Here is a 24,926-nt window from a genome sequence, read left to right as displayed (position 1 = left end):
AGGAACTGATTTTAAAGAAATGAAATTGGGACTTCCCAGGTGGTGCAGTGGTTAAGAATCCGCCTGCCAATGCAGGAAACACAGGTTCGATCCCTGGTCCGGGGAGATCCCACATGCTGCGGAGCAACTAAGCCTGTGCGCCACAACTACTGAGCCTGCGCTCTAGAGCCCACGAGCCACAACTACTGAAGCCCGTGATCCTAGAGCCTGTGCTCCACAACAAGAGAAGCCACCGCAATGAGAAGCCCGTGCACCACAACGAAGAGTAGCCCCCGCTCGCCGCAACTAGAGAAAGCCCTCATGCAGCAACGCAGCCAAAATAAATAAATTTATTAAAAAAACAATAATAAAAAATGAAATTACTTGTCCAACATTTCACAGCTAAGAAGTGGCACAGAAGAATTCAAACTCAGGCCATTGAATCCAGAGCCTATGCTCTTAAAAACTGAACTCTATTAGAAAATTTTACATATGTTTTACATAAAAATGACATACACAGGAATATCTACAAAAACTTAGATCAATATTTTAGGGATTAAATACCAAGGGGATACTAGAGGAGGAAAGTCAGCTAGTTTCCATAAGAAATTTTATGTGCAAACTAGGTTTGCTTAAAAAAAAAAAAAAAGCTACAGCAGGAAAATTTTACAGTTCTGAAAAAAAAGTTTTTAAACATTCTTTATTACAGAATATAATATAATGACAGTTTGTTAAATTGCTATTTAAAAGAAATCCAGTTCCAAAGGAGAATATTACTGCCTTTTCAAAGATACTATAAGGTGGGGCAATCAACCATAACTAACATAGCCGTATTTTTAAAAAGCATGAAATACACATATTAAATTATACGAACATTTTTAGTTTTCAGAAAGTATTGAAATTTGAAATACTAAATTTGAAAACAGTTAAAACCCCAATTCTTAGTCTTACAATTAGCAATAACTAATAAAAATGACAATGTACTTTTGACTGTTTTTATTTTAAACTACACTCAGTAGCTATCACAACATTAAAAATTATTCCATTATCAGCAATCTTAAGCCTAGCATTTCAAAGAGTCTACAAAAACATATTTGTACAAGTAAAAGGTCAAATGTTATGATACAAACACCTGTACCACAGCAGCATACTCTACTGGCACAATTAGGTAGGCAATGAGAGATCTACCTCTTAAAAATAATTTTTTTATAGCATTATAAATTTAGAGTTGAAGACATTAATGTTTCCCAATTCCAAAGATGAGTAATCAATAAACACAAAAATAAATTGAGAAGTTTAAAAACAAACCTATGTGAATGGATAAACTGTGACAGCTATACAATAAAAAAGAACTATGGATATATACACAAACATGTATGCATCTCGAAAACATGTGAGCAAAAGGAACTAGATATAAAATATATACCACATGATCCATTTATATGAAAATTCTAGAAAAGATTAATTGATGGCAACAGAAAGCAAATTAATAGCTGACTGGAGCCAGAGATGCGAGAGGGAATTGACCGGGAAGTGGACAAGGAAATTTTGTAGTAATAGTGGCAGTAGTAGAAATATTCCTTATCTTGATTGTGGTGGTGTTACATATATCTGGGTGGATCCTACTGTATATAAATGAGACCTCAAGAAAAGTTTATTTAAAATCTGTTAAAATAGCACATGAAAGAAAAATAAACTCATTAATAAACCAGGAATGGGAATGAAGATATATTTATTATAAATCACAATATCACAGAAACCCAGAGAGGTAAGTTCAGAATAAGAGGCCTCTTTTTTCCAGATATAGCTTGCCAATTTTGTAAGAGGTAGCTAAGAGGATGAGAAATCGAGTTGAACTCTCAATAGACTATAGGCAAAAAATAAGGGAGTTCAGGGTCTGCTAAGGATGGAGAATCTGATAAATGCCCAGTGCTTTGGTTGGGGCTCTGGAGGAGCTATACCCTAGGAGTAAGGGTGAACTGGATGCAGAGATACCAGACCTCACCTAAATCATTCACTAATTTTAGATGATCTGGGACTGCTAGTGTGACTAGCCACCCACCACAAGAAAGTCTTCTGAAGGGAGAAAACACCCTAGACCTAAACAACTTTGCATATAGGATGACTGGTATTCTATTTTAAATAAGCAGGCATAAGAAGAGACAAAGTAATTTTTTTTTAAAGAAAAGAAAAACAACAGACTATAGAAACAGACCACAAAGGTTCCAAATAATGAAGTTTTCAGATACATGATTTAAAATAACTACACTTAATATATGTAAGGAGTTAAAGACAATATTGAGAGTTTAGTAGAGTACTTGAAACTATTGGAAAAGGAACCAAACAAAATTCTAGAACTGAAAAATACAGTAAACTGAAATTTTAAACATCATCAAATTTATCAACTGTTTTAATAGAAAACATTGTGTCTTGTCTTTCTATATAAGCCAAGGACTAAAATCTATTTACCAATATTTTATACTAAGAGTTTTTGAAGTGTTGATTTACATTAGAGTCTTTAATCTATTTGAAAGCTGATTTTTATATATGGCGAGAGGTAGGGAATCCAACTTAAATAATCATTTTTTCCAGCTTTGCTTATCAAATATTTCCTCCCTTTCTCTTGATCTGACATGCCACCACTGTCATTTACTAAAGTTTCATATTTTCTTAAGTCTGTTTCTGGGCTCTCAATTTTACTCCACTGGTCAGTTTGTCTATTGTTACCCCAATATTACTTAATTAGTACTTATTCATAATAAACCCTAATATCTCATAAGTATTTCTTCATAATAAACCCTAATATCTGATAAGGTCAGTTTTTCATCGCTATTCCTCCTCTATAAATTATCCTCCTTTTCCTGTTCAGAATCATCTTATTACATTTAGTGAAAAATCTTGTTGGGAGTTGTTTGGAATTTCACTGTTGTTTGGAATTTCACCCGTATATCAATTTGGGAAAAAATGCAATGTTTATAATATTGATATTAAAGAACATGATATACCTCTCCATCTATTTAGGTGTTCTCTATTATCTCATAATAAAATTTTATAACTTTCTCTAAAGAAATCTTGATCATCATTTCTTAGAGCTGTTGCTAGGTATTTTATATTTTCTGACAATATTTTCTTTAATTATTTGCTGCTGATGTATAAAATGTAACTGACTTTTGTATGTTAATTTTACATGCATTCACCCTTTTAAACATTATATTAATAATCTGTATATCCTTTTGAGTTTTCACTGTAAATAATAGCTTCCAATAATTACAGTTTTACTTCTTCATTTTTGATCAGCTCTGTGCACTGGCTACAATCTCCAGTACAATGTGGAATAGAAGTGGCAAGAGTGCACATCCTTTTCTCATTCCTAACTTTAAAGTGAATGCTTCGGATGTTTCCTCCACTTAGATAATGCTTGCAGTAGGCTTTTAAATATATAGCACAATACAGAATGTCTTATTTTAAAAATTCTGAAATGTGAAAAATGATAGTTGCAAAATCTAGCAAAAGAAAGAATGAGACCAATCAAATTCTCTTAAATTTTTCTTAGTTTAAAATTTCCCTTTATACTTGATCAAAAAGATACATACAAGGTAACAATTATTCTCCTTAATCTGTCTTTAGCAATAAATGTCACTCCTTAGTCCTAAGAGCAGTATATATGCAATAAGAATTTCATTTTTATCAAAAAGATATGATCATGATTTATTTGTTTTCAAAGTAGGGATTAAATTTTTTAAATCAATTATAACACCTACTAGCTCTAAAGATGTGACTTTTCTAAAATTTTAATTATTGCTAAATATTACTAAAATTTAAAAAGTAATTAACTACAAAAATGTACAGTATATAGATTAACAATTTTAAGAGCTATGTCTTATTTAAGGGGAAAAAAAACAAAGTTTAGTTATAATTCATTTAATTTCTGTTACTTAAAATGTATAGTTATAATAAAAGCTAACATTTAAGCGCTTGTGTGCCAGGCAAAAGGTAAATGGTCATAGCAGTCTATCATTAATTACTCATTCTTTCAACATACTTATTGGGCTTCTATTATGTGCTAAAACAAATGCTAGATAGAGATATGAAAAGACAGTGCCTGCCCTTAGTGAGATTAGTGTCTGGATGAGAAACAGATGCATAAACTAAAATTACATAATGTAACATGAAAAGTGTTATAATGGGAGTATGTTCAAGGAGTACTGAAGGCATAAAAGAAGTGCCCCAAGTTCTGCACAGGGTAATAAAGAAGGCTTTCTAAAATGACTGCAATGAAGGATGATGAAGTACACAAGAGCTTTTTATTCTTCTTGCTGTTTAGGCTTTAAGTTTTAAGTGGTGAGGAAAGGCTCTTATTTTCTTGTATTAAACCAGACTTTAGAGACAAGAATCTGTTAAAGACTACCTGCCTTTTTAAACTGTATTCCCTTTCAGACTACCAAAATAAAATAATCCCCCCAAACTCAACTGCAAAACAGCCTTTGTGCTCTCACAACAACTCAATGTCCTCTGTACATGGAAAAAAAGTAAAGTGACTAATAAAACAGAATTGCAAATACTTCATTGTAAAAATCTTATGGATTTTAATCATTGAATATTAGAATTCCTTATATGTCATTAAATACATAACTAGAAAATGACAATTAAAAATTTTTTCCCTGCTTTTGCAGTTAAGAGTCCCCTATGAAGTCTAACTGACATTTTTTTGGTGCCAGCTAAATGGACACTGCTAAAATTTGATACTGGAGCCCTTAAATAAATTCCTCACACAATTTCGACTTCAGCACATATTAGATAATTTGAACAGGTATTTTACATGAAGCCTCAAGTTTAATACTACTTGACTGTTATATGTCCCTATCTGCAAGAGACAGTTCCTGTTTTAAAGAACTAATGGCAAGAAAGATAAGGACTCGCCTTAAAACATCCTAGATACATGCAAAGTAAAAATAATTTTTAATAGTCTTTGTATTTTCACATATTTGATCTTTAGGGAACAGACTGTCATAATGAGATAGTCTATAGACCAGAATTTGTAGACCCTATTCTGCTAAACGTTGCCAATTCCATTGTTTCTATATATCATAAAGATATAACACAAAGTCGGCTAGTATCTTGTTATCTTTACCAGTAGAATTTTCCTGTGTTAAGTGATACATCTATAAAAAAGTGTCAGTTCAGCTCTGACAAATTCCTACGTAAGTCGTAGAATTTACCAGTATATCCTGAAAATAGCATAGAATAAACAACCAAGAAAGGTCTATAGCTGAGTTCAGACTATTTTAATTAGTTTTTAGGGTTTTGAGTTTTTTCAGGGGGATTAGATATTATATGTTTTGCTTAATATTAGAAATGCATATTTTAGGTTTTTATTTCAATATTCTAGGAAAACAATAAAACACAGAATAATTATTTCTATGATGAAAACCATTTCAGAATAGAGAACGAGGGACTTCCCTGGTGGCACAGTGGTTAAGAATCCGCCTGCCAATGCAGAGGACATGGGTTCAAGCCCCGGTCCGGGAAGATCTCACATGCCGCAGAGCAACTAAGCCCGTGAGCCACAACTACTGAGCCTGTGCTCTAGAGCCCGTGAGCCACAACTACTGAGCCTGCATGCCACAACTACTGAAGCCCACGCGCCTAGAGCCTGTGCTCCACAATGAGAGAAGCCACCACAATGAGAAGCCCACGCACTGCAACGAAGAGTAGCCCCCGCCCGCCGCAACTAGAGAAAGCCCACGCGCAGCAACGAAGACCCAACACAGCCAAAATAAGTAAATTAAAAAATAAATTAAAAAAAAAAAAAAAAGAATAGAGAACAAGGCCTACTCTACCCATTCTGCTTAAATTTATAACCCATCCTCCTAACTACAGGTTCCTGGCTCCTTACACTGCTGTTTTTTTCCCTTAGCACTTTTAGTTGTCTAATAAATTATATACCTGTTTAGTAAAGTTGATTGTTAACTGTTGGTCTCTCTCCACTAGAATATACCTTATTCGAAGGGAGGAATTTCTGTCTGTTCTGTTCACTGACTTAACCTGAGCACCTAAAACAACCTAGGACCATAAGGATTACATAAGGTAAAAATCTGTCAAAGGAATGAATGCATAAGTAGTTAAGTTGGGTAACCTACTGTATACAGGTAGGAAACACATTACCTGAAGGTACTTAGCTGTGAAGATAGATATCTAATATAACAGTAATACAAATACATTGTTTAGGTGCCAAAGTGAAATATAAATAAGTTCCATCAGAGACTCTGTCCACAATAAGCATGCAAGTAATCTGCTTCAATTAAATGACCTAATAGTTGTCACAAAGCTTTCCATGATCAATTGCTGAGCGAATGGTATAATTAAGAGGATATGACTTCAGTTCTTCAGAGAGAACTGAAAAGGCTTTCAGGGCATTTCAGGTAAGGAAAGCAATTTGAATATTTTTGGTAGACAAGTACAAACAAGGCATGTTCATTCATTTGTTCATTTATTCTGTCAACAAATTTTAATTAAGCCTCTTCCATGTATCTGACACTGGTCTAGGTGCCAGAGATGCACAGAAGAGAGTCCCTACCTTTCAGAGTCTCACGATTTAGTGAGGGAGAAACATGTAAATAAATTTACAGCAAACCATATTAGAATATGTACAGCACTTTGGGAAAACAGAATACTTTGCTCTGAGAAGGTCACAGAAAGCTTGAAAGAAGTGTCCCTTAAACTTGAGGGATGAGCAGAAAAAATTCACCATGTAGATTAAGGCATTTCATGCTAGGAACTGCATGTATAAGAACACAGTAGCAAGAAAAAATATGGCTCCTCTAACATGACAAGTAATTCAGAATGGCCAAAAGTTCAGATGGCATGTGTGCACTCAGTGCTAGGGGAAGGACGGACAGGAAGTTGAGGCAGAGGATGACAGCTAGAAATGACGCTGGAATGGAAAACAAGGATCAGATTATGAAGGGCTTTAAATGCCATGCTTGAGAAACTGAATCTAGCAAGTATATCAGAGTTTCTCAAAGTGTGGTCCATGGATCACTTGCATTAGAATCATCTAGGGCAGAGATTTTCAAATTGTAGTTTGAGACCCAATGATCATAAAATTAATTTAGTGGGTTCATTAAGCATTGTCTTAAAAAAAAAGAAAAAGAAATGGAATTGAATAGAATAGAAAGCATACTGCATGTACTAAGAGTTTAGGACCCATTGGTCATAAAATTAATTTACTGTGTTGGACATGCATTTTCTTTAAAAAAAAAAAAATCAAATGGAAAGGAATGGATTAGAGAGTATATTGCATGTAGTAAGAATATTGTTTTTTATCTATGTGTGTACGTGTGCATGTGTATGTATTGAGTAGAGAAATAAAATCTATTCCCTACTGTGAGCTGCAGTTAAGAAACATGGATCTAGAGGCTTCTTAAAATGCAGAGCCCAAGGCCCCACATTAGACCTATCAAATTAGGGAAAATGTGGCCTGGATTCTACATTTTTAGCAAGTACTAAGGGATTCCTATGCACATTCAGATTGAGAGTCACTGGTGAAGATGATGTGGAGTCACTGAAGGATAATAAGCAGAGTTTTGAAATGATTCATATTGGTTTCAGAAGAATCTTTTTGGATGTAGAGTGTATAAACTGCTTGGAGGGTGATCTAGAATAGAGACAGGAACACAAGTTTAGAGGCTATCAATAATGGTCCAGGCTAAAAAATGATGTAAGCTTACATTCCTACAATGATAGTGAGAAGAACAGAGACGACTGACTGAGAGATGGTCAGGGTAGATGAACAAAACAGTTTTTCTGGAATAGAGAATGGTTCATGAAGAGGAGCAGTGGACAAGAAGGTAGGAAAGATATGTTGGAGCTACATGTGGAAGATTTCCAATTTAGGGCCATTTCGTTTTTAAACTATTTAAGGAGCCATTGCAACTTTTTAATCACAATAATACACTAAAGCACTGTTCTAAGATTATTCTAATGGGGCGGGGGGGAGTTAATACAACAGTTAATACAACAAGCATAGTTGAGATAAAGCAATGCGCCCGAGAGCCAGGCTACCTGTTTTCAAATCCTAGCTACACCAGGTATTATTTCCTTAGGATAATCTTCAAAAGTAGAAAATTTCTGGGTCAAGAGTATGCTCATTTAAATTTTTGATTTATTGCTAAAGTAAAAGGCCAACTTTTAAATTAAAGTGGCCATCAAGTCTAGGCATAGTATGAAACAGGGATAATGCAGTATAAAACAAGGAGATTATAAATAATAGCTACCACTTATTAAGTATTATTTGTATGTCAAGGAGTAAATGTTAAGTACTTTATGTACACTATTTTATTTAATCATTACAACACTGCTTCACAGAAGAGAAAACCAAAGCTTTGGTTACTTAACTTTCCCAAGTCACGCAGCATGTACAAGTGGCAGTGCTGGAATTCAAATCCAGATCTCCTGACTCCAGTGGAAAGGGCATTAAAAAGGAAAATGCAGGAGTCAAAAGGCAGATGGGCCATCTGTGGAAGTTTGGGGGGTTTTCTGATTTTTGTTTTTACCAATCCAGAACAAGGCATGATATTAATAACATATACTCATACAGCACTTAGAATAGTTCCTAGTACATAATAAGTGCTTTACATATTTTACTTCATTTAATTCTTAAAACAACCTATGAAGTAGGTACTATTATTATCTCCACTTTATAAATAAGGAAATGAAGGCATAGAAAATATTTAAGGAAAATAAAATCACACAAGAGGGACTTCCCTGGTGGTCCAGTGGTTAAGAATCCGCCTGCCAATGCAGGGGACACAGGTTTGAGCCCTGGTCCGGGAAGATCCCACATGCCGCAGAGCAACTAAGTAACTAAGACCATGCGCCACAACTACTGAGCCTGCATGCCACAACTACTGAAGCCCGCGCGCCTAGAGCCCGTGCTCCACAACGAGAGAAGCCACAACAATGAGAAGCCCACACACTGCAACGAAGAGTAGCCCCCGCTCACTGCAACTAGAGAAAGCCCACACGCAGCAACAAAGACCCAACACAGCCAAAAATAAATAAATAAATTTATTAAAAAAAAGAAATCACACAAGAGTTCAAAGTCTATATTCAATGGAGTTTTTTTTAGTAAATTGAAAATAACTTAAACATTTATTAATAGATGACTAGATAAACAAATTAAAGCCTACCCAAACCACAGAATACTGTTAAAAAGTAAACTAGATTTATAAGTACTAATATGGAAAGATGTTTAAGATATATTCCTGAGTGAAAAGTAAGAAGCAGTAGATTAGGAAGTGTAACATGACTCCATTTATATAAAAAATACATGTGTGTGTATATATATACATGACACATGTATAAAGAAAATTCTAGAAAAATTTACATCAAATTTAACAGTAGTCTCTTACAGTGAGTAATACTGAAGAGAAAGAAGGGGATTTTTGCTTTTTGTGTTATACTAAATAGTACGAAAAATAAAGACCTAGAGAAAAGAGATGCAGACCTTATAATTCATAAAAACACTACTTGTCTATGAGCATATTCTTTAAATTATCATATCCCTGAAATTAGTTTTAAACATCCACGAAAAACACAAACTAACAATATAAGGATATTTTAAATATGACAAAGAAATTTATTCTTTGAAAATTTTATAGTTGTTCAATACCTGAATTATGCATATTTAAGTGGCTGCAGATGACTTTACAATGGAGACCACTGTAGTGTAGGATGTCAGCTTGGTAGTCATTTTTCTATTCAAGAAATATAGCCCTCACCTATTCTGTAGCAATTGTGGCACCATTACCAGGTGCTACACCAGACAGTGTCATCCCCAACAAAATCCACTAAACAGTAAATATCTAGCCGTACACACAAATATACTATTAAAATATTTTGTATAGCCTCTACTATTTCTATACTACTTCCACACTGGGATTAATTTAAGTTTCACTGTTGAATATGCCCTTGAGTTAAATGCACTCCAATACCTTATAACCACAGTGCCTAGTCAATATTCAGAGAGGGGAGTATATATTGTCTGCTGGAGTGGCAAAAGGAAGGCCACATTCCAAAAGAATCAGAATATTTTTGAGAGGGTTTTCTTATAGAAAACAATGACACTCTTCACTGATAGTAGAAAGCCTTGTGTGAATAAGAATTTTTTTTTTCAACACTGAAGCATTTTAAATATACTTCAATCCTCACTTACAGGTGTAAGACAAGTATATAAGTTAACACAGAACTTAAGACAGCTTTTTAAAGCACAGGTTGAAGATACAAATAGAAATCATTTAACACAATAAGTCAATATCCAAATAATAGAAATAATTAAATCAAACATACTTACCATTGAAAGGATTGATTCCTGCCCTTATTCTTGAAATAATAGCTTCTTTTACTTCTTTTTTTTTTACACATCGAATACCCAAATTTTGAAAACTAGAAGGAAAACACAGAACTTTCAAATTTCCTTATAGCTGAACACAAGGACACATAAATGAGGTTTTATTAAAGAATACTGCAAAAATCAAGCATATATCCAGCACTGAAGGGTCATCATAATGTCAGATGGAGATATTAAAAGCATGAAGTACATTTCCAATTGCTATGATAAAGATGTGAGGATAAAAAAATGGGGCTATATTTCTAAGAGAACTGTTAAAAGAAAAGCAGCGTATACTTTATCACTTTTACATACAGTATTTTATGGTTAGATCTTACTAATATTCCTGCATCAAATATACCAAAGTAGACAAAGATTAAGAGGAAAGCAACACCAAAAAGCTAAAATTCACCTCCCAAACGAATTCATAATCAAATCAATAAAATCTGTACATTTGATAATGTAAAGCAAAAGTTGTAAAAAGATGCCCACAGGCTGACACCTACAGGTATAGTTTTGCTGAGCTCATAAAAGTGTTGACTACATTTTGAAAAAATGTGCATAGACTACCAACATTTAAAAACCAGGTAACTGCATATAAACATTCTGGATTTCTGGCTTCTCTTGAACATTTTAAAGGTCTGGCAACAGTAGATTGGCACAGAAACACCCGGCTGGAGCTGAGCACCTGCGGCCCCATTCATACAGGGCTCTGCAGTTTGCTACAGTGCCTGCTAATCCTCTTACACCTCAGCCTCTCCACTCCACGGACATCTGGTTTTTGACTTCAAATGACTTCACTGCCAGCAGCAGTGGAATATGTTTTGTGCCTTATCATATGAAGTTATAATAATCATTCATCATAAGAAAGCATCAAACTACATAGTTTTTTCATTAGAAAGATATTTAATACTAACAATAATATTTAACAAAAGTTTCAAAATGTCATTTATGGAAAATTTCTCAACTGCTACAAATATTACTAATTTGCATATGTGTAGTACAGATGATGGTGGGGGGAACTCCCCTACCACCACCAGTCATACTTGTTCCCACATGGAAAAACCATGACATCATTAAAGTTGGGTGGGTGTGAATAAGGAAGCAAAACTTGGTTATACTAACATTACTGTTTGTTCAAAATTGACATGGCCCTTTGCACCAGGAGGTCGCTTGCCTTGTTTGCCCCCTCCACGCGCTGTTGTCTTATTTTTCATGCTCTTCACATTCACCACACCTGTGATTTTGTTAGCACCTAAAATATCTTTAACATTTCCTTCTTCTGCCTCCAATAATTAAAAAGTAAATCTTGAACTTGTAATCCTTTCTTGAAACCCTGAAACCATGATTGTCTTCCTCAAAAGTATTCCACTTCTTTGAAAGATTCTTAGGTTGGTTCTCACTTTTTCTTTGACAAAAGATTTTAAAGAACTCTTTGTTTTTATATATTTATACACTACTTGATAGTTTCATCTGAATAATCATATTTGACTCCTATTCACACACTGAAATTCTGACATGAGGAAACCAAGGATCACAGAGATTATCTGAATCAATTTCTCATTCATTCATAGTCATTCAACAAGTTCTGGGGTTCCTACTACGTACCAAAAACTCTGGTAAGTAATGGGAGTATACAATCCCTCCTCTCATGGAGCTTACAGTCTAGAGCAGGGGTTGGCAAACTATAGCCCATGGACTAAATCTGGCCCACCACCTGTTCTTGTAAATAAAGTTTTACTCGAACAAACTGATTTGTTGGCATATTATCTACAGGTACTTTCATGCCACAACAGCAGAGTTGAGCAGGTACAGCAGAGACCACAGGGCCTGCAAAGCCTAAAATATTTACTATCTGGTCCTTACAGAAAAAGTTTGCTGAAACTTTTTTTCTAGTGAAACAGATATGAAGTAATCACACACCAAGATGCTAAACTGAAATCATGACAAGTTTTATAAAGGAGATACACATGATGTCACGGGAACCTATGATGGCAGAGAGTTGATCAATTAGTATGTTGGTGATGGAGTCATTGAGAGAAGTGGATAGATTCAAGACCTATTTAGGAGGTACCTGTTAGTGAATTCAACGTGTGCACCTCTGTGAGGAGGTGTCAAGGATGACACCTATGTTTGGGGCTTTTATAGCAACTAGTAAAACAAGGTACACTGGAAGACCAATTTTGAGAGGAAAGAGGTATATATGATCAGGGTAAGATCATGGTTTGGGGCATATTCTATTTGAGGTGCTTTTGAGCTATTTAAGAGAATATGTCAAAAAGGCAATCACCCTTATTACCATTCCCTACTGAAAGAAACCAGGGATCCTTAGAAAAAACTGAAGATTTCAAGGCTTGGGCAAGAAAAGTACAAGTAAGTCTTGAACACTTCGTTGTGTCAGAAAGTAAAGAAGTGCTCGAAGAAAGATGGGGACATGTCAAAAGGACACAGGAAACAGTTTGAAGGGGCTTGCATTGGTCAAGTTTGGGTCAATTTGAAAATCAAAATAATAATGCTAGTAATGGACTAGCATTCAATTATAATACACTGAATAAAAGAATCCATGAGTCTATAGCGGTATTTTTTCAACTGAGGTAGGGGAAGATGGAAAAGTTTTTCTTTACAATAGAATGCCAATTAATATCACCAATGGGAAAAAACTAATATCGCATCTCCTAAAACATTATTTTGAGAACAATTCAGCATCACCCCTGTAGGTTTCTCATCCAAAATATTTCATGTTAACATGAAATTATTATTCACGGTAACATGGACATAATCATGAGCAACCATTCAGACTAATCCACATTGAACAACATTCTTCAAAACAACCTAAACTCTTCAAAAATGTTAATGTCATGAAAGACCAACAAAGGCCAAGAAATTGTTCTAAATTAAAGGAGACTAAATAAGCATGACACCTAAAAATAATGTATGATCCTTTACAGGATCTTGGATTGAGGGGAAAGGTAGGACAGCCCTAACAGGCATTATTGGGTATCACTGGACATAATTAAGGTAGTCCAAAAATTTAACTGCCTGTAACTAGGATTGAGAAAGAACAGCCAGAGAAGTAAGAAGTAAAACAGGAGAGTTTGTTCTCACTAAATCAGAAATCAAGGAATAATAATGTTCCAATAAAGGAGTAATCTACAATGTAAAATGCTATTGGGAGGTCAAATAATATAAACAGGAAATACTTCTTGCCAAGTTTGTATAACTAGATAGTTTATGTTTTGTGTTGTTACTGAAAGAGGAATATTTTAAAAGTATACTTTCTAAATGGTTACTGCTAGTATTTAAGGAGGCTACTAATCTTTTCCTGTTGCAACTGGTTTCATGTTTCCTCAAAGGCAACACATGTTCGTTACAAAAAATGAATTATAAAATAAGCACCAGTTAAAAGAACATAAAACCCCACAATTCTTTCCACCCAGAGACAACTACTATCAATACCTTAGTGTTTATACTACTATGTATATGTACATTTACTTTTGAAAAAATTATTTATCACGTACACCTGAAACTAAAACAACATTGTTAATCAATGATACTCCAATATAAAATGAAAATTTAAAAAAGTATTTATCACACATTGTTTTAAAGCCCTATTTTATTTATCTAAATATTGGGAATATCATTCTATACAAAGATATATTTGCAAGGTTATTTTTAAGGCTACATAGGAGTACACTGCATGGATATACCAGTTTATTTAACTAATCCCCCTTTGTTTATTATCTGGATTGCTTCTAACTTTTTGCCATCACAAACAAAGCTTCAATGAACATCGTTATAGCTAAGTTTCTGAACGTGCTTAATTAGAAATTATTTCCTCAGGATAAATTTCTAGAAATAGAATTGCTAGTTCAAGAGACATTCATATTTTTCAGGCTTTTGCTATGTAGTTGTTAAAGTGCCTACCGGAAAGATTATATTTATTTACACTCTCACCAATAGGATGAATGGATCCATCCAGCAGCCTCAAACACAAAGTATTACATACTTTTTTTAAATCTTAGAACTATTGCTGTATGTTAATTTTATAACTGCCCTTTTCAAATAATAATTCCAGTTTTCCAGTTGATTTTCTCACATCTGGCAATTTTTAAGTTAACTATCAATGAAAAGAGAGTAAAAATTTATGAAAGAAAATCTTTCATAAGTTGTTCAAACTAAGAAAGAAAATCTCAGCATAAAATAAGTTTGTTTACTTTTAGTTACAATAAAGAAGTATTCCTGCTACCATCATGGGCTGTGTCTACTAATAAAGAATGAAAGGGTAGTTCCAATGCAAATGATAGAAAAATGTAAATGCATACTATAGTAAATAGAAGTACAGTGAGGAATTAGTTTATTCTGCTAAAAAATAACAGAGGTACATGGATAGGAATCAAGAGCATTCATTCTATGCTTATCCTATTCCTAAAAATGTCTGTGACTGTGTACTTACAACAAAGGTCTACGTTCTTGTCCAAATTCTGCTTCATAGTAGCCATCTCTGCAGTCTTTTCCTACTAAATCATGAGGATGAGGTTTATATGGGTCATTCTTTGTTACTAATGTAATTCTCACTTTTCCTTTTCCATAGTAGTTCATAATCTGAAAAGGGGGGAAATTAAATATATGATCCATAAATACGTCTCATTAAGAACTGATCTACAAAATGAGGGTTCAATTTATATAATATAGTTAGCCCTAAATAAAGTCCAGTTGACTGGCAACTGCAGTTTGGATGAAACTTTACAGAGAATACCAGTAGAGAAGAATTTACCTCTCAGTTCCTTGGCATATTATTTTGTGCCCTAATTCAATTGGTCATATCATCTGATTTTTGCTTATTTTCCTTTGAAAACAAGTAAAATTACACCAAAATATTATCACAGAGCATGAGGAAATTCTAAGATGTTGAGTCACTGAATGCCATGCTCTTATATTCATTGTCATACCATAAACATCCCTTCAAAGTATATATTTAGGGCTTCCCTGGTGGCATAGTGGCTAAGAATCCGCCTGCCAATGCAGGGGACACGGGTTGGAGCCCTGGTCCGGGAAGATCCCACATGCCACGGAGCAACTAAGCCCGTGCGCAACAACTACTGACCCTGCGCTCTAGAGTCCGCAAGATACAACTACTGAGCCCGCGTGCTGCAACTACTGAAGCCGGTGCGCCTAGAGCCTGTGCTCCACAACAAGAGAAGCCACGGCAATAAGACGCCCACGCACCGCAACGAAGAGTAGCCCCCACTCGCCGCAACTAGAGAAAGCCCGCGCGCAGCAACGAAGACCCAATGCAGCCAAAAAACAAAAAAGTATATATTTAAGCCATAATGGAAATGACAGCACACAAATATGATCATTTTACTTAATACATTACATTTCATTTCACAAAAATATTTGTTAATCAGTAAGCATACTGCAAGTGTTCACTGTATAACAGGCAATAAATCAAGTTGAGTTTTGCAAAATTAAGTTTTCGCACAGAACACTGAGAAAGAAGAGAAGAGTTAAACATGGGAGAGGAAGGAAGCATGTGGGGATGAGCTAATGTTCAGGTTGGAAGCTAGCAAATTTGCAAGCACAAATGGCAAGGCAGTTAAGTAAGAATAGGTGGTTTCACAGGTAAAAGGGCATTAAAATCCATAATTTTGAATTTAAACTTAATTTGAACAGTAACCAGAAAGTATTTATTGCCTTTTTGAATAAAAGAGAAGGTAACAACTTAAATGTGTAAGGTTGGGAATTCCCTGGCGGTCCAGTGGTTAGGATTCTGCGCTTCCATTGCAGGGGCACAGGTTCGATCCCTGGTTGGGGAACTAAGATCCCTCAAGCCGTGTGGTGCAGCCAAAAAAAAAAGAAAAAAAGAAAAAAAGCATAAGGTAGGCTAATGTAGAACTCAAGCTGCAAAGTTGTTTAGAACGTACTGGAATGGTAAGGATATAGATCTTAGAAATATTAAAGAGAATGTATAGAATAAGCTGAATTATGGAGAAGAGTTAAAATTCGCTCTTAAAGGAATAGAAGATTACTGTTTTCTTATTTACCTTTTATTAGCACCTCTCCCATTTTAACTTTATATAAAAAGACTTAGATCTAACTCAAATCCATATTGCTAACAAAAAAATGTGATAGAAGATTGGAATTTGTAATTCAATATGTAATTTTGCCATTGGCTTGTTATATAACTTAGCATTTCCTTTAAGTTCAATAGAGTAAACTCTGTAAATAATCTAGTTATAAAATAGTGAATTCAGATCTGCTGATGAAACATTGAATAACACTTTTCAAAAATCCACTCTGCCATTAAGGTTTTAAATTGGTATTTAAAGAATAAAAAAAAAATCATTAAAAACTGAAGGAAATGTATATAAATATAAAATACAAATATAGTATAGTTTATAATTATAGTATATTACCAAAGTCAAACTGCTTTCAAAATTTATGCTAATATGAAAAAACTATATTTAAAAAGTGGCAATATTTCAAATCAGTCAAAGCAACCCAGAGTATCAGGGATAGGCAATAAAGGTAAGGGGGAAAAAAGACAAAAATGTTCTCTTTTTACATAGACCCTAGATTAACCAAGTGACTGCAGGAAGAATTCTAATTGAATTCCCAAATGCATGTTTTCAATCTACAGAACAATTCTGATCACCTCTGGAAGGAGAGAATGCTTTTTCCTCATTAGCTTTTTGTTCCATAAAAGGGATCATCATCCAAAAGCTGCCAGTGTATACTAAGCACTGGGAATCACTCTACTTAGATTAACACACAATGTATAACTATCCACAGGGATGAAGAATCCATGCTGTACTTAAGAAATGTCCCTAGAATTCTATGCAGTATAGATCAATTAAAAAGAAAAAAAAGGAAGAAAAAGCTGGTGGAGATCACTGTGAAGAAGCTGGGTCTTTAACATAGTTGCTGTAGCTAAAATATGAAGCAACTAAGAGACAGACACACACAGGAGAATGGTCTATTACCTGGATAGATGGGTACGTTCGGTTGTTGTCTGTGCTGTGCTCCCCTGGAATGCTGCCTGCTGATCGCCCTTCACATTTGTATCTAAAACGCATTCCCCTCTGCCTGGGTTGTTCAATTATCTCTATACATGGGTTATACCCACCTGAAAATTTTAAAAGGGGGGAGGGTGAGATTACAATAGAAATGATAATGGATTTTGACCGTTTTGTTTTTTATAAAACAGTAGACTAAAAAATTTTCCCTCTCAATATTAAATTACAAGGTTGAAATGTAATTATCAAAGATTGGGTGGTAAAGACACTCTTCTCTCTCATTCAAATTGAGCTCCCGTACAGTGTAAACACAAGTCATTCAAATCATATTTACTGGTTAGCACTTTATCGTTTAATATCTATAACTAATGCCAGAGTGAAGTTCTGTGATAACCACTTCAGAGATACCCACTTACATGAGACCAAGCAGAAGGGTTTTCCCCCAAAATTCTCCCAGAAGGGTCAAGAAGATAGTCTTCAGAAGTACAATATTATATTCCAAAAGTGACTTTGCTTGATTTTACATTAGACTTAACAGTGGACTAAAAGACTGTTCATTGAAAATGAAAATGTATTTAAATCCTTGCAGAAGGAAATGTTAAGTTTTTTATATCTCCATTGGAATGTTAAAGGACTTATACATAGTACAGCAAAACAAGTTCCAGAAGGGACTTTACGCTCAAAAGAATTTTCAGTCAGTCCCACCTGAAGTATAAGACACAACAGAAGAAAAGAAAATAATTATTTACTTTCTATAACAAATGTAATTCAAAATATATACCTTTAGAATCAATACTGATACACAGAACAACATGGATGAATCTCAAAATAAATATGCTGAGTGGAAGAAGCCAGATCAGAAGTGTACATACTGTTATGATTCCATTTATATAAAACTCTAGAATATGTAAACTAATCTATAATGATAGAAAGCAGATCACTGGTTGCCTAAGCATAGGGGTGTGGAGTGGATGGGGAACTTTGGGGAATGACAGACATGTTAATTACTTGATTGTGGTGATGATCTCAAAATTGTATAAATATGTCAAAAGTTATAAAATTGCATAATTTAAACATGTGCAATTTATTGTACATTAGTTATATGTCAATAAAGCTGTCTAAAACATATGCACTTTTGCCCCCTCTTATTATCCAAATCATGGAAATGACATTTAATAAAGACACTCAAGTGTGCTTACAAGTAGGGTACTTAGCAACGTATCTTTATTTCAGGGATATAAAGATGTCTTCCACTAAAAAAACCCCCAAATCAAAAACCAGAACCCCCCAAAAAACCCTCCCTCAGTCAGTTTAGTGATTTCTAAATTCCCACAATTAAGATATCCATTTATTTGACTAAAGGCTTATCCTCTGTTATGATGCAAGCAAATCTTCAGAAAGGGTAACACAGTGGGTATTATCAGTGCAGTATGGGGAAGAGGCCTTTTGAGTACTACTCAGCCACATCTTAACATTGAAGACCCTGGAAATACCATATCTCTTAAGTTTCCTACTCTATAAAATGGAGATAATAACAACAGCACCTACCACATAGGGTTGTTGTGAGTATTAGAGATAACATGTGTTAGGTTCTTACCAAGTGTCAGGCATATAACAAATATTCAGTAAATGGTCTATTATTATTTTGAATGCTTTCTTGAAAACAATGATTTATAGTGATACCATGACAGTATATATACAACTGCTTCTTTCAAGGATCTTACAGAATAGTGAGGCAAACAACACAAATTATTAGACTATAGAGGAAGCAACAAAATTTTGTTTATGCTAACAAAATTCTGCATAAAATTGTAATAAGAGCAAAAGAGTCAGGAAAGCCTAACTATGTCAAAGGAAAAAAAGAGGTACTGAAGCAAAAGGGTGGGGAGGGGGAAGGGAGAAAGGCAGGCATTCTGGAGAAAGGGGAGAGTGTCCAAAGGTGGAGGCACAGAAAAAAAGAGCTAAAGAATCACAATACAGCCCCAATGGAAATGAAGTACACTTCCACCCTTAGAAAGAGAACCAAAGCCAGAGTACATCTGGAGATTTGGATTTCATTCTATGAGTGACAGAGAATCAATGAAAGGTTTTATGCAGGGGAATCACATGATCTGATTGACATTTTAGAGTAAGAATTCTGGTGGCAGTGAACAGATTAAAAAGAAAAGAGAAGGCAAGGTGATCAGTTTAGCAAGGTGATCAGAGGCTGTTACAGTAATGTGGGCAATGATGAGAGTATTTCTGAAATTTGGTAGTGATAATAGGAATGAAGGATTATTTAAAAGATAAAATTGACAGTACTTGGTGACTGAACGAACATTAGGGTTAAGAGAAAGTAAAGAATCATTGATGGCTCCATATTTTCTACTCTGTGTTACTAAGTAAAGTATTACTGGTATCTTTAATTTTATTCTGTTTGGTTTAGACTCCCTGTGCTTGAATTTACTACTTATTTGTTTATTCAAAAGACAAAGAGCCAGGGAAAACTGACTTTAACCTAATCAAGTTAATAATACTTATTTCAATTTTACTGAAAAATGTAACGCATGCAGATGAGTATTTCAATTTTGCATCCTTGGGAGGGATAAACTGGGAGATTGGGATTGACATATACACACTACTATATATGAAATAGATAACAAAAAAGAACCTACTCTATAGGACTTCTCTGGTGGTCCAGTGGTTAAGAATCCGCCTGCCAATGCAGGGAACACAGGTGCGATCCCTGGTCTGGGAAGATCCCACATGCTGTGGGGCAACTACTGAGCCTGTGCGCCGGAACTACTGAGCCCACGCGCCACAACTACTGAAGCCCGCGCCCTCTGGGGCCCATGTGCCACAACTACTGAAGCCCTCACGCCTAGAGCCTGTGCTCTGCAACAAGAGAAGCCACTGCAATGAGAAGCCCGTGCACTGCAAGAAGAGTAGCCCCCGCTCACCGCAACTAGAGAAAGCCCGTGCGCAGCAACAAAGACCCAGCACAGCCAAAAAAAAAAGAACCTACTGTATAGCACAGGGAATTCTACTCAATACTCTGTAATGACTTATATGAGAAAAGAATCTAAAAGAGTGGATATATATTTGTATATATATGTATATATATATGATTCACTTTGCTGTACAAGAGAAACTAACACAACATTGTAAGTGAACTATACTCTAATAAAAATTAATTAAAAAAAGACAAAAAATTTCACAACCTTATATATCCTTGTATATTTCAAATAATCAAATTCACATTTCAGTTTCAAATATTTCACATCCTTACATATCCTTGTAGGAGTATTTAAAAGAAAGTACATTTTCCTCTGAAAACGAAGTTCAAAATACTCAACAGTATTTTTTAAGTAATATCTTAAATCATCTTTGTGGTTGAATTAAAGGTCAAATAAATCCCTGCCCACTGCTTATTTAAAGGTGTCTTAGTGGGAAGTTGATATAGAATGACATCACTAATGGTAAGTGGCTAACTTTTGAGGCAGGAGTGTGAATAAAAGTGCTAGGCTTAAAGTGAGCACTCAAATATTTCATTGGTTATACAACACTTCCTTAAACTAGAAAGTGTGTTTAAGAAAAAAGTCTGTAGACAAGAGAACAGAAAAGCAGTTGTTGAAAGATTAAATAAAACATTTTTTAAAGAGTTTTAAATTCTAAAAATGACAAATATTAGTTATCATATAACATCAAGTACTTAAAAAAACTCTTGAACTCTATTCTTTCTATTGTAGAAGCTCTTTATTGGTAAAAAGTCTAACAACCAGAGTTTACTGTAATAGTCTCCATTCCTCAGCTGGAAATAATCTTCCCCTCCTCTAAACTATCACAGCGTTTTGTTTATGGCAATTATTGCAAATAACTGTAAGTTAGGGAAGACTCACTGTTTTATTTCTTCTTGAAAAAAAAGCTACTTGTTTTATTTCTTCAAACAACTTGTTTTATTTCTTCAAGCTACCTAAAGGCAGGAATTGTGTCCTACTCATCAGTGCCTTGCACAGATATTCAGTAAATATCTGTGGAATGAATGACTGAAAATCTGAAGATCTTTTTGTTTGTGTACATTATGCAAACATTGAAAGACTATATTAATAATTATTCAGATTTTCCTTATTAGGTTGTACTACTAAGGAAAAAAACAGTGCTTTGTAAGTACTAAACTCGCTACACCTTCATACTCCTCATACCTATTCATATTCTAATTTCTTTATCTGTATTTATAATTTTAAAAAAAACTTCCCAGCTGTAAATCATTTATAATATCATGCATCAGTACAGCGTATCATTTACTTCCTTCCTCAGTACCCTGTTCTGAAGTGCCATCCTTCCTGAAGATAAAAAGTGGTGAAATGCAATCATCTTTGGAGTGGAAGTTGGTAAAACATAAATCAGGGAACTGTAGAGAAAATGAGTACTCTTAACTAAGATGATCTCAAATCACTACAGTTTTGAAAATCATAGAAATGTCTTCAAAAGTTGGTTCTAAACAAGCTGATTACTGTACTTTTCTTTAACCAATATTATGCACAGCTGGGATTGACCCCTAAATTTTTAACAGTATTGTAAAATGCTCATACAGACCAGAATAACATTTGAAATATAGCCAAAATGTTTGCAAGATATATTTATGTTTTTATTTGCACTTAGGCAAGAAAGAGTGCTCTTTGAGTTTTTAAGATTAAAAAAAGAAAGTACACTGGAAAAAAAAAGAAAAAAAAAGAATGTACATTGAAATAAAAGATAAAAGTGGATGATCAACTGTCAGACAGCTAGCACTGGGAACCAGCATTAATTGCACAGTGAAAAAATGTTAATTATAGTAATTAAAACACTGTTTTAAGGCACTTTAATATACATTTCTCATTTGATCCTCTTAACTTCAGTCTCATAAAAACAGGACAGGAATTATTATCCCATTTTACAGTTGATAAAACTAAAGTTCAAAATTATATAAAGTTATAAGAAAAAGAAATTATGAATGACATTAGCAAATATGACAGCTGGGATCCCAGGGGGGTCAAATTCAAAGAACAAGCAGCATAAAAGCAGCTGCGGATAAAGTCACAATAACTGATATAGCAAATAAGCTAAAATAAATGCAACTTAGTTTAAGAAGATAATGTATCTTGGCACAGGCAAGTGAGTATTTAGATCCAATGAAATTCCTGGAACAAAGTTCATATTGGGGCTATATATCGGAATCACCTAGGTAGCTTTTTCAAAAAACATACATGTCCTGACCCCACCTGAGATCTCCTGAATAGAGATAGAAATCCATCTAAAGCCCAGACTTGTTTCTGAAAAAAACTTTCCAAGCAATTTGAACACACTCTTGATTAAGAACCATTGCCCTAAAACATAAAGAAGTGGAAACAACAACGCACATATCTGGAGAAGCAACCCCAAAATTCATGTACAAGGATGAGCCGGGTGATGGATAGACTAGGTGGAGGAATTCTGACTACCTGTAACTCTCTCCCACTCTAAAAAGCTTACCCAAATGCAAGCAAGAGGAAAAAAGCACTATTACAGAAATAGCCTTCAACTGCACTGATATTTAAAATAAATCTTTTACAAAATTAATATTTTAACTATCATCAGTAACACTTCTTACAAGACAGCATGCCAATGTGTGAACACCACAGTTTTGAATAACTGACTAGAGACTGAATCTCATTCACTGAAGTACAGGATAACAGATTGCCTGAGACCCAAAGGAGCAAATGGAGCTACCAATATATACTTTTCTAAATATCACCTCTACTCACTTTGGAGAAAAAGAAAAGACCTGTTCTTCTTTCCTCAAACCCAACTGAATTATGTTGATGACCTTCTTTACCTTAAGACACAGGTGAGTATTTCCATTTCTTCCCAATTACGATAAAAATTTAGAGTTACCACTTCCTACACAGAATTGTATCCAATTAACAAAAGGGCAAGGAAGACTCAAGCCTATTCCCATAAAGACAGAAAAAGACTAACACAGAAGGTGCAAAAGAAATCAAAGGAAGGATAAGTTATATCAATCAAATTAGCAAAAGGACACATGGTTTATTTACTAAGCAATTTTTTATTTACTTTCTTCTTCAGAATGCTTACCATCATTTAAGTGGACAAAGGAGACTGCCTCCAAACATCACAGTCAACTTCTACTCCCCTAGTTTAAATATACACAAAACCACTTCAAATTATTTAAAAGTAAATGGGCATGCTTACATATTCTTGAAAGATATATTTTCTATCTAGCATCTGGTCTAGTCTATTTTTATGAAACCTTAAGGTTTTGTAAAATTCTAGAATCATCAGGATACTTAAATAGTATTAAGTGCCAAGTGTTTCTAGGATCTCCTGTTTCCTAGAGGTCTGAGTCCCAAAACAGCTCCAGTACAGAAGAAAACTAACATTTATGGGCATGCATTACCTCATTCGCTCCTATTAAGACTCTGCAGTAGTCATATCCATTTTCAAATCACAGAGTGGCAGAACTGGAATAAAAACCAACCCAGGTCCATCATGGACTAAAATCCAGGTTTACTCCAATATATCAGGCTGACTTTCTCATCTGGGCTTTAAGAATCCAAGTAAGGGAATTTGCAGATGAGTATTTGATGTATGCACCACAAGGTAAATAAAAGATGTAAAAAATTTTGGCAAAGAGATTTTACTGCTAGAGATTCCACTGCTGTTGGGGTGTGGGGTGGACGAATAAGTCCTGAAAAAAAATTTTAACTTCCAGGGTGAAAAAAGTAGAGAAACTAAATTAAAAACAGATGGCAGGGCCAAATCATCTGTCTGGATTAAGACTGTCAGATTTAAAAATAAAAATTATAGGATGCCCATTTAAATACAAATTAAACAAATAATTTTTTACTATAAGTACATCCCGTGCAATTATTTGGGTCATGTGCTTACAAACACAATAATTTGCAGAAAACACAGATGAAAGAAAGATGGAATGAAAGGAAACTCTGAGTCCCTCAAATTATATTTGAGAAAGATACTACACACACCCCAGATGTTCCCAATTATGACTCATCATGATTCCTCCCTAGTCATTTCACTTGCTCATTCCCTTCACTCTATGTCTATCATATATCATCTTAATTCTTTTATACTACTGTTATCTCTACATTTTCATGTGTTGCATTTCTGAAGCAGCCTTCATGTTTATGTGTTCAGTCTTCTACTAAAAAAATAAATCACTGTCTTTACCTATCAATTCCAGCTCCAGTTTTTCATTAAAGATTAAATTATGTCATACTACATTGATTTTCCCCCCTTACTCAAGAGAAACAGTTCTCTTGCAATTTACACTACAAAGTTGGTAAGTAGTGCGATAACAAACACAATTTCTTTGTGTACTTCCTATTATGTGACGTAGCAGAACTACACTAAAGAAAACTGTGAATATGCTATACATAAAATAGATAAGCAACAAGGATTTACCGTACAGCACAGGGAATTATACCCAATATTTTGTAATAACCCATGATGGAATATAATCTGTAAAAAACCCCGAATCACTATGCTGTACATGTGAAACTAAA

At 34.5% G+C, this 24,926-nt stretch overlaps 1 protein-coding gene across 2 annotated transcripts in view; it reads right to left on the bottom strand.

The window, feature by feature from the left end:
• Positions 1–24,926, bottom strand: part of REL (REL proto-oncogene, NF-kB subunit) — a 53,116-nt gene that overhangs the window by 25,484 nt on the left and 2,706 nt on the right. For both annotated transcript variants that reach the window (XM_061168760.1, XM_061168761.1), the window contains exons 2-4: positions 17,353–17,495; positions 14,823–14,971; positions 10,334–10,425 (exon numbers count right to left, since the gene is read on the bottom strand). In XM_061168760.1, coding sequence (XP_061024743.1) covers positions 10,334–10,425; positions 14,823–14,971; positions 17,353–17,495 — 384 coding nt within the window. The remainder of the gene's footprint in view (positions 1–10,333; positions 10,426–14,822; positions 14,972–17,352; positions 17,496–24,926) is intronic.

The sequence above is a fragment of the Eubalaena glacialis genome, chromosome 14, assembly GCF_028564815.1.
Source record: "Eubalaena glacialis isolate mEubGla1 chromosome 14, mEubGla1.1.hap2.+ XY, whole genome shotgun sequence".
NCBI classification, from domain to species: Eukaryota; Metazoa; Chordata; class Mammalia; order Artiodactyla; family Balaenidae; genus Eubalaena; species Eubalaena glacialis.
Note: the sequence above shows the minus strand (reverse complement) of the source record. Positions and strands in the feature narration are given on the sequence as shown.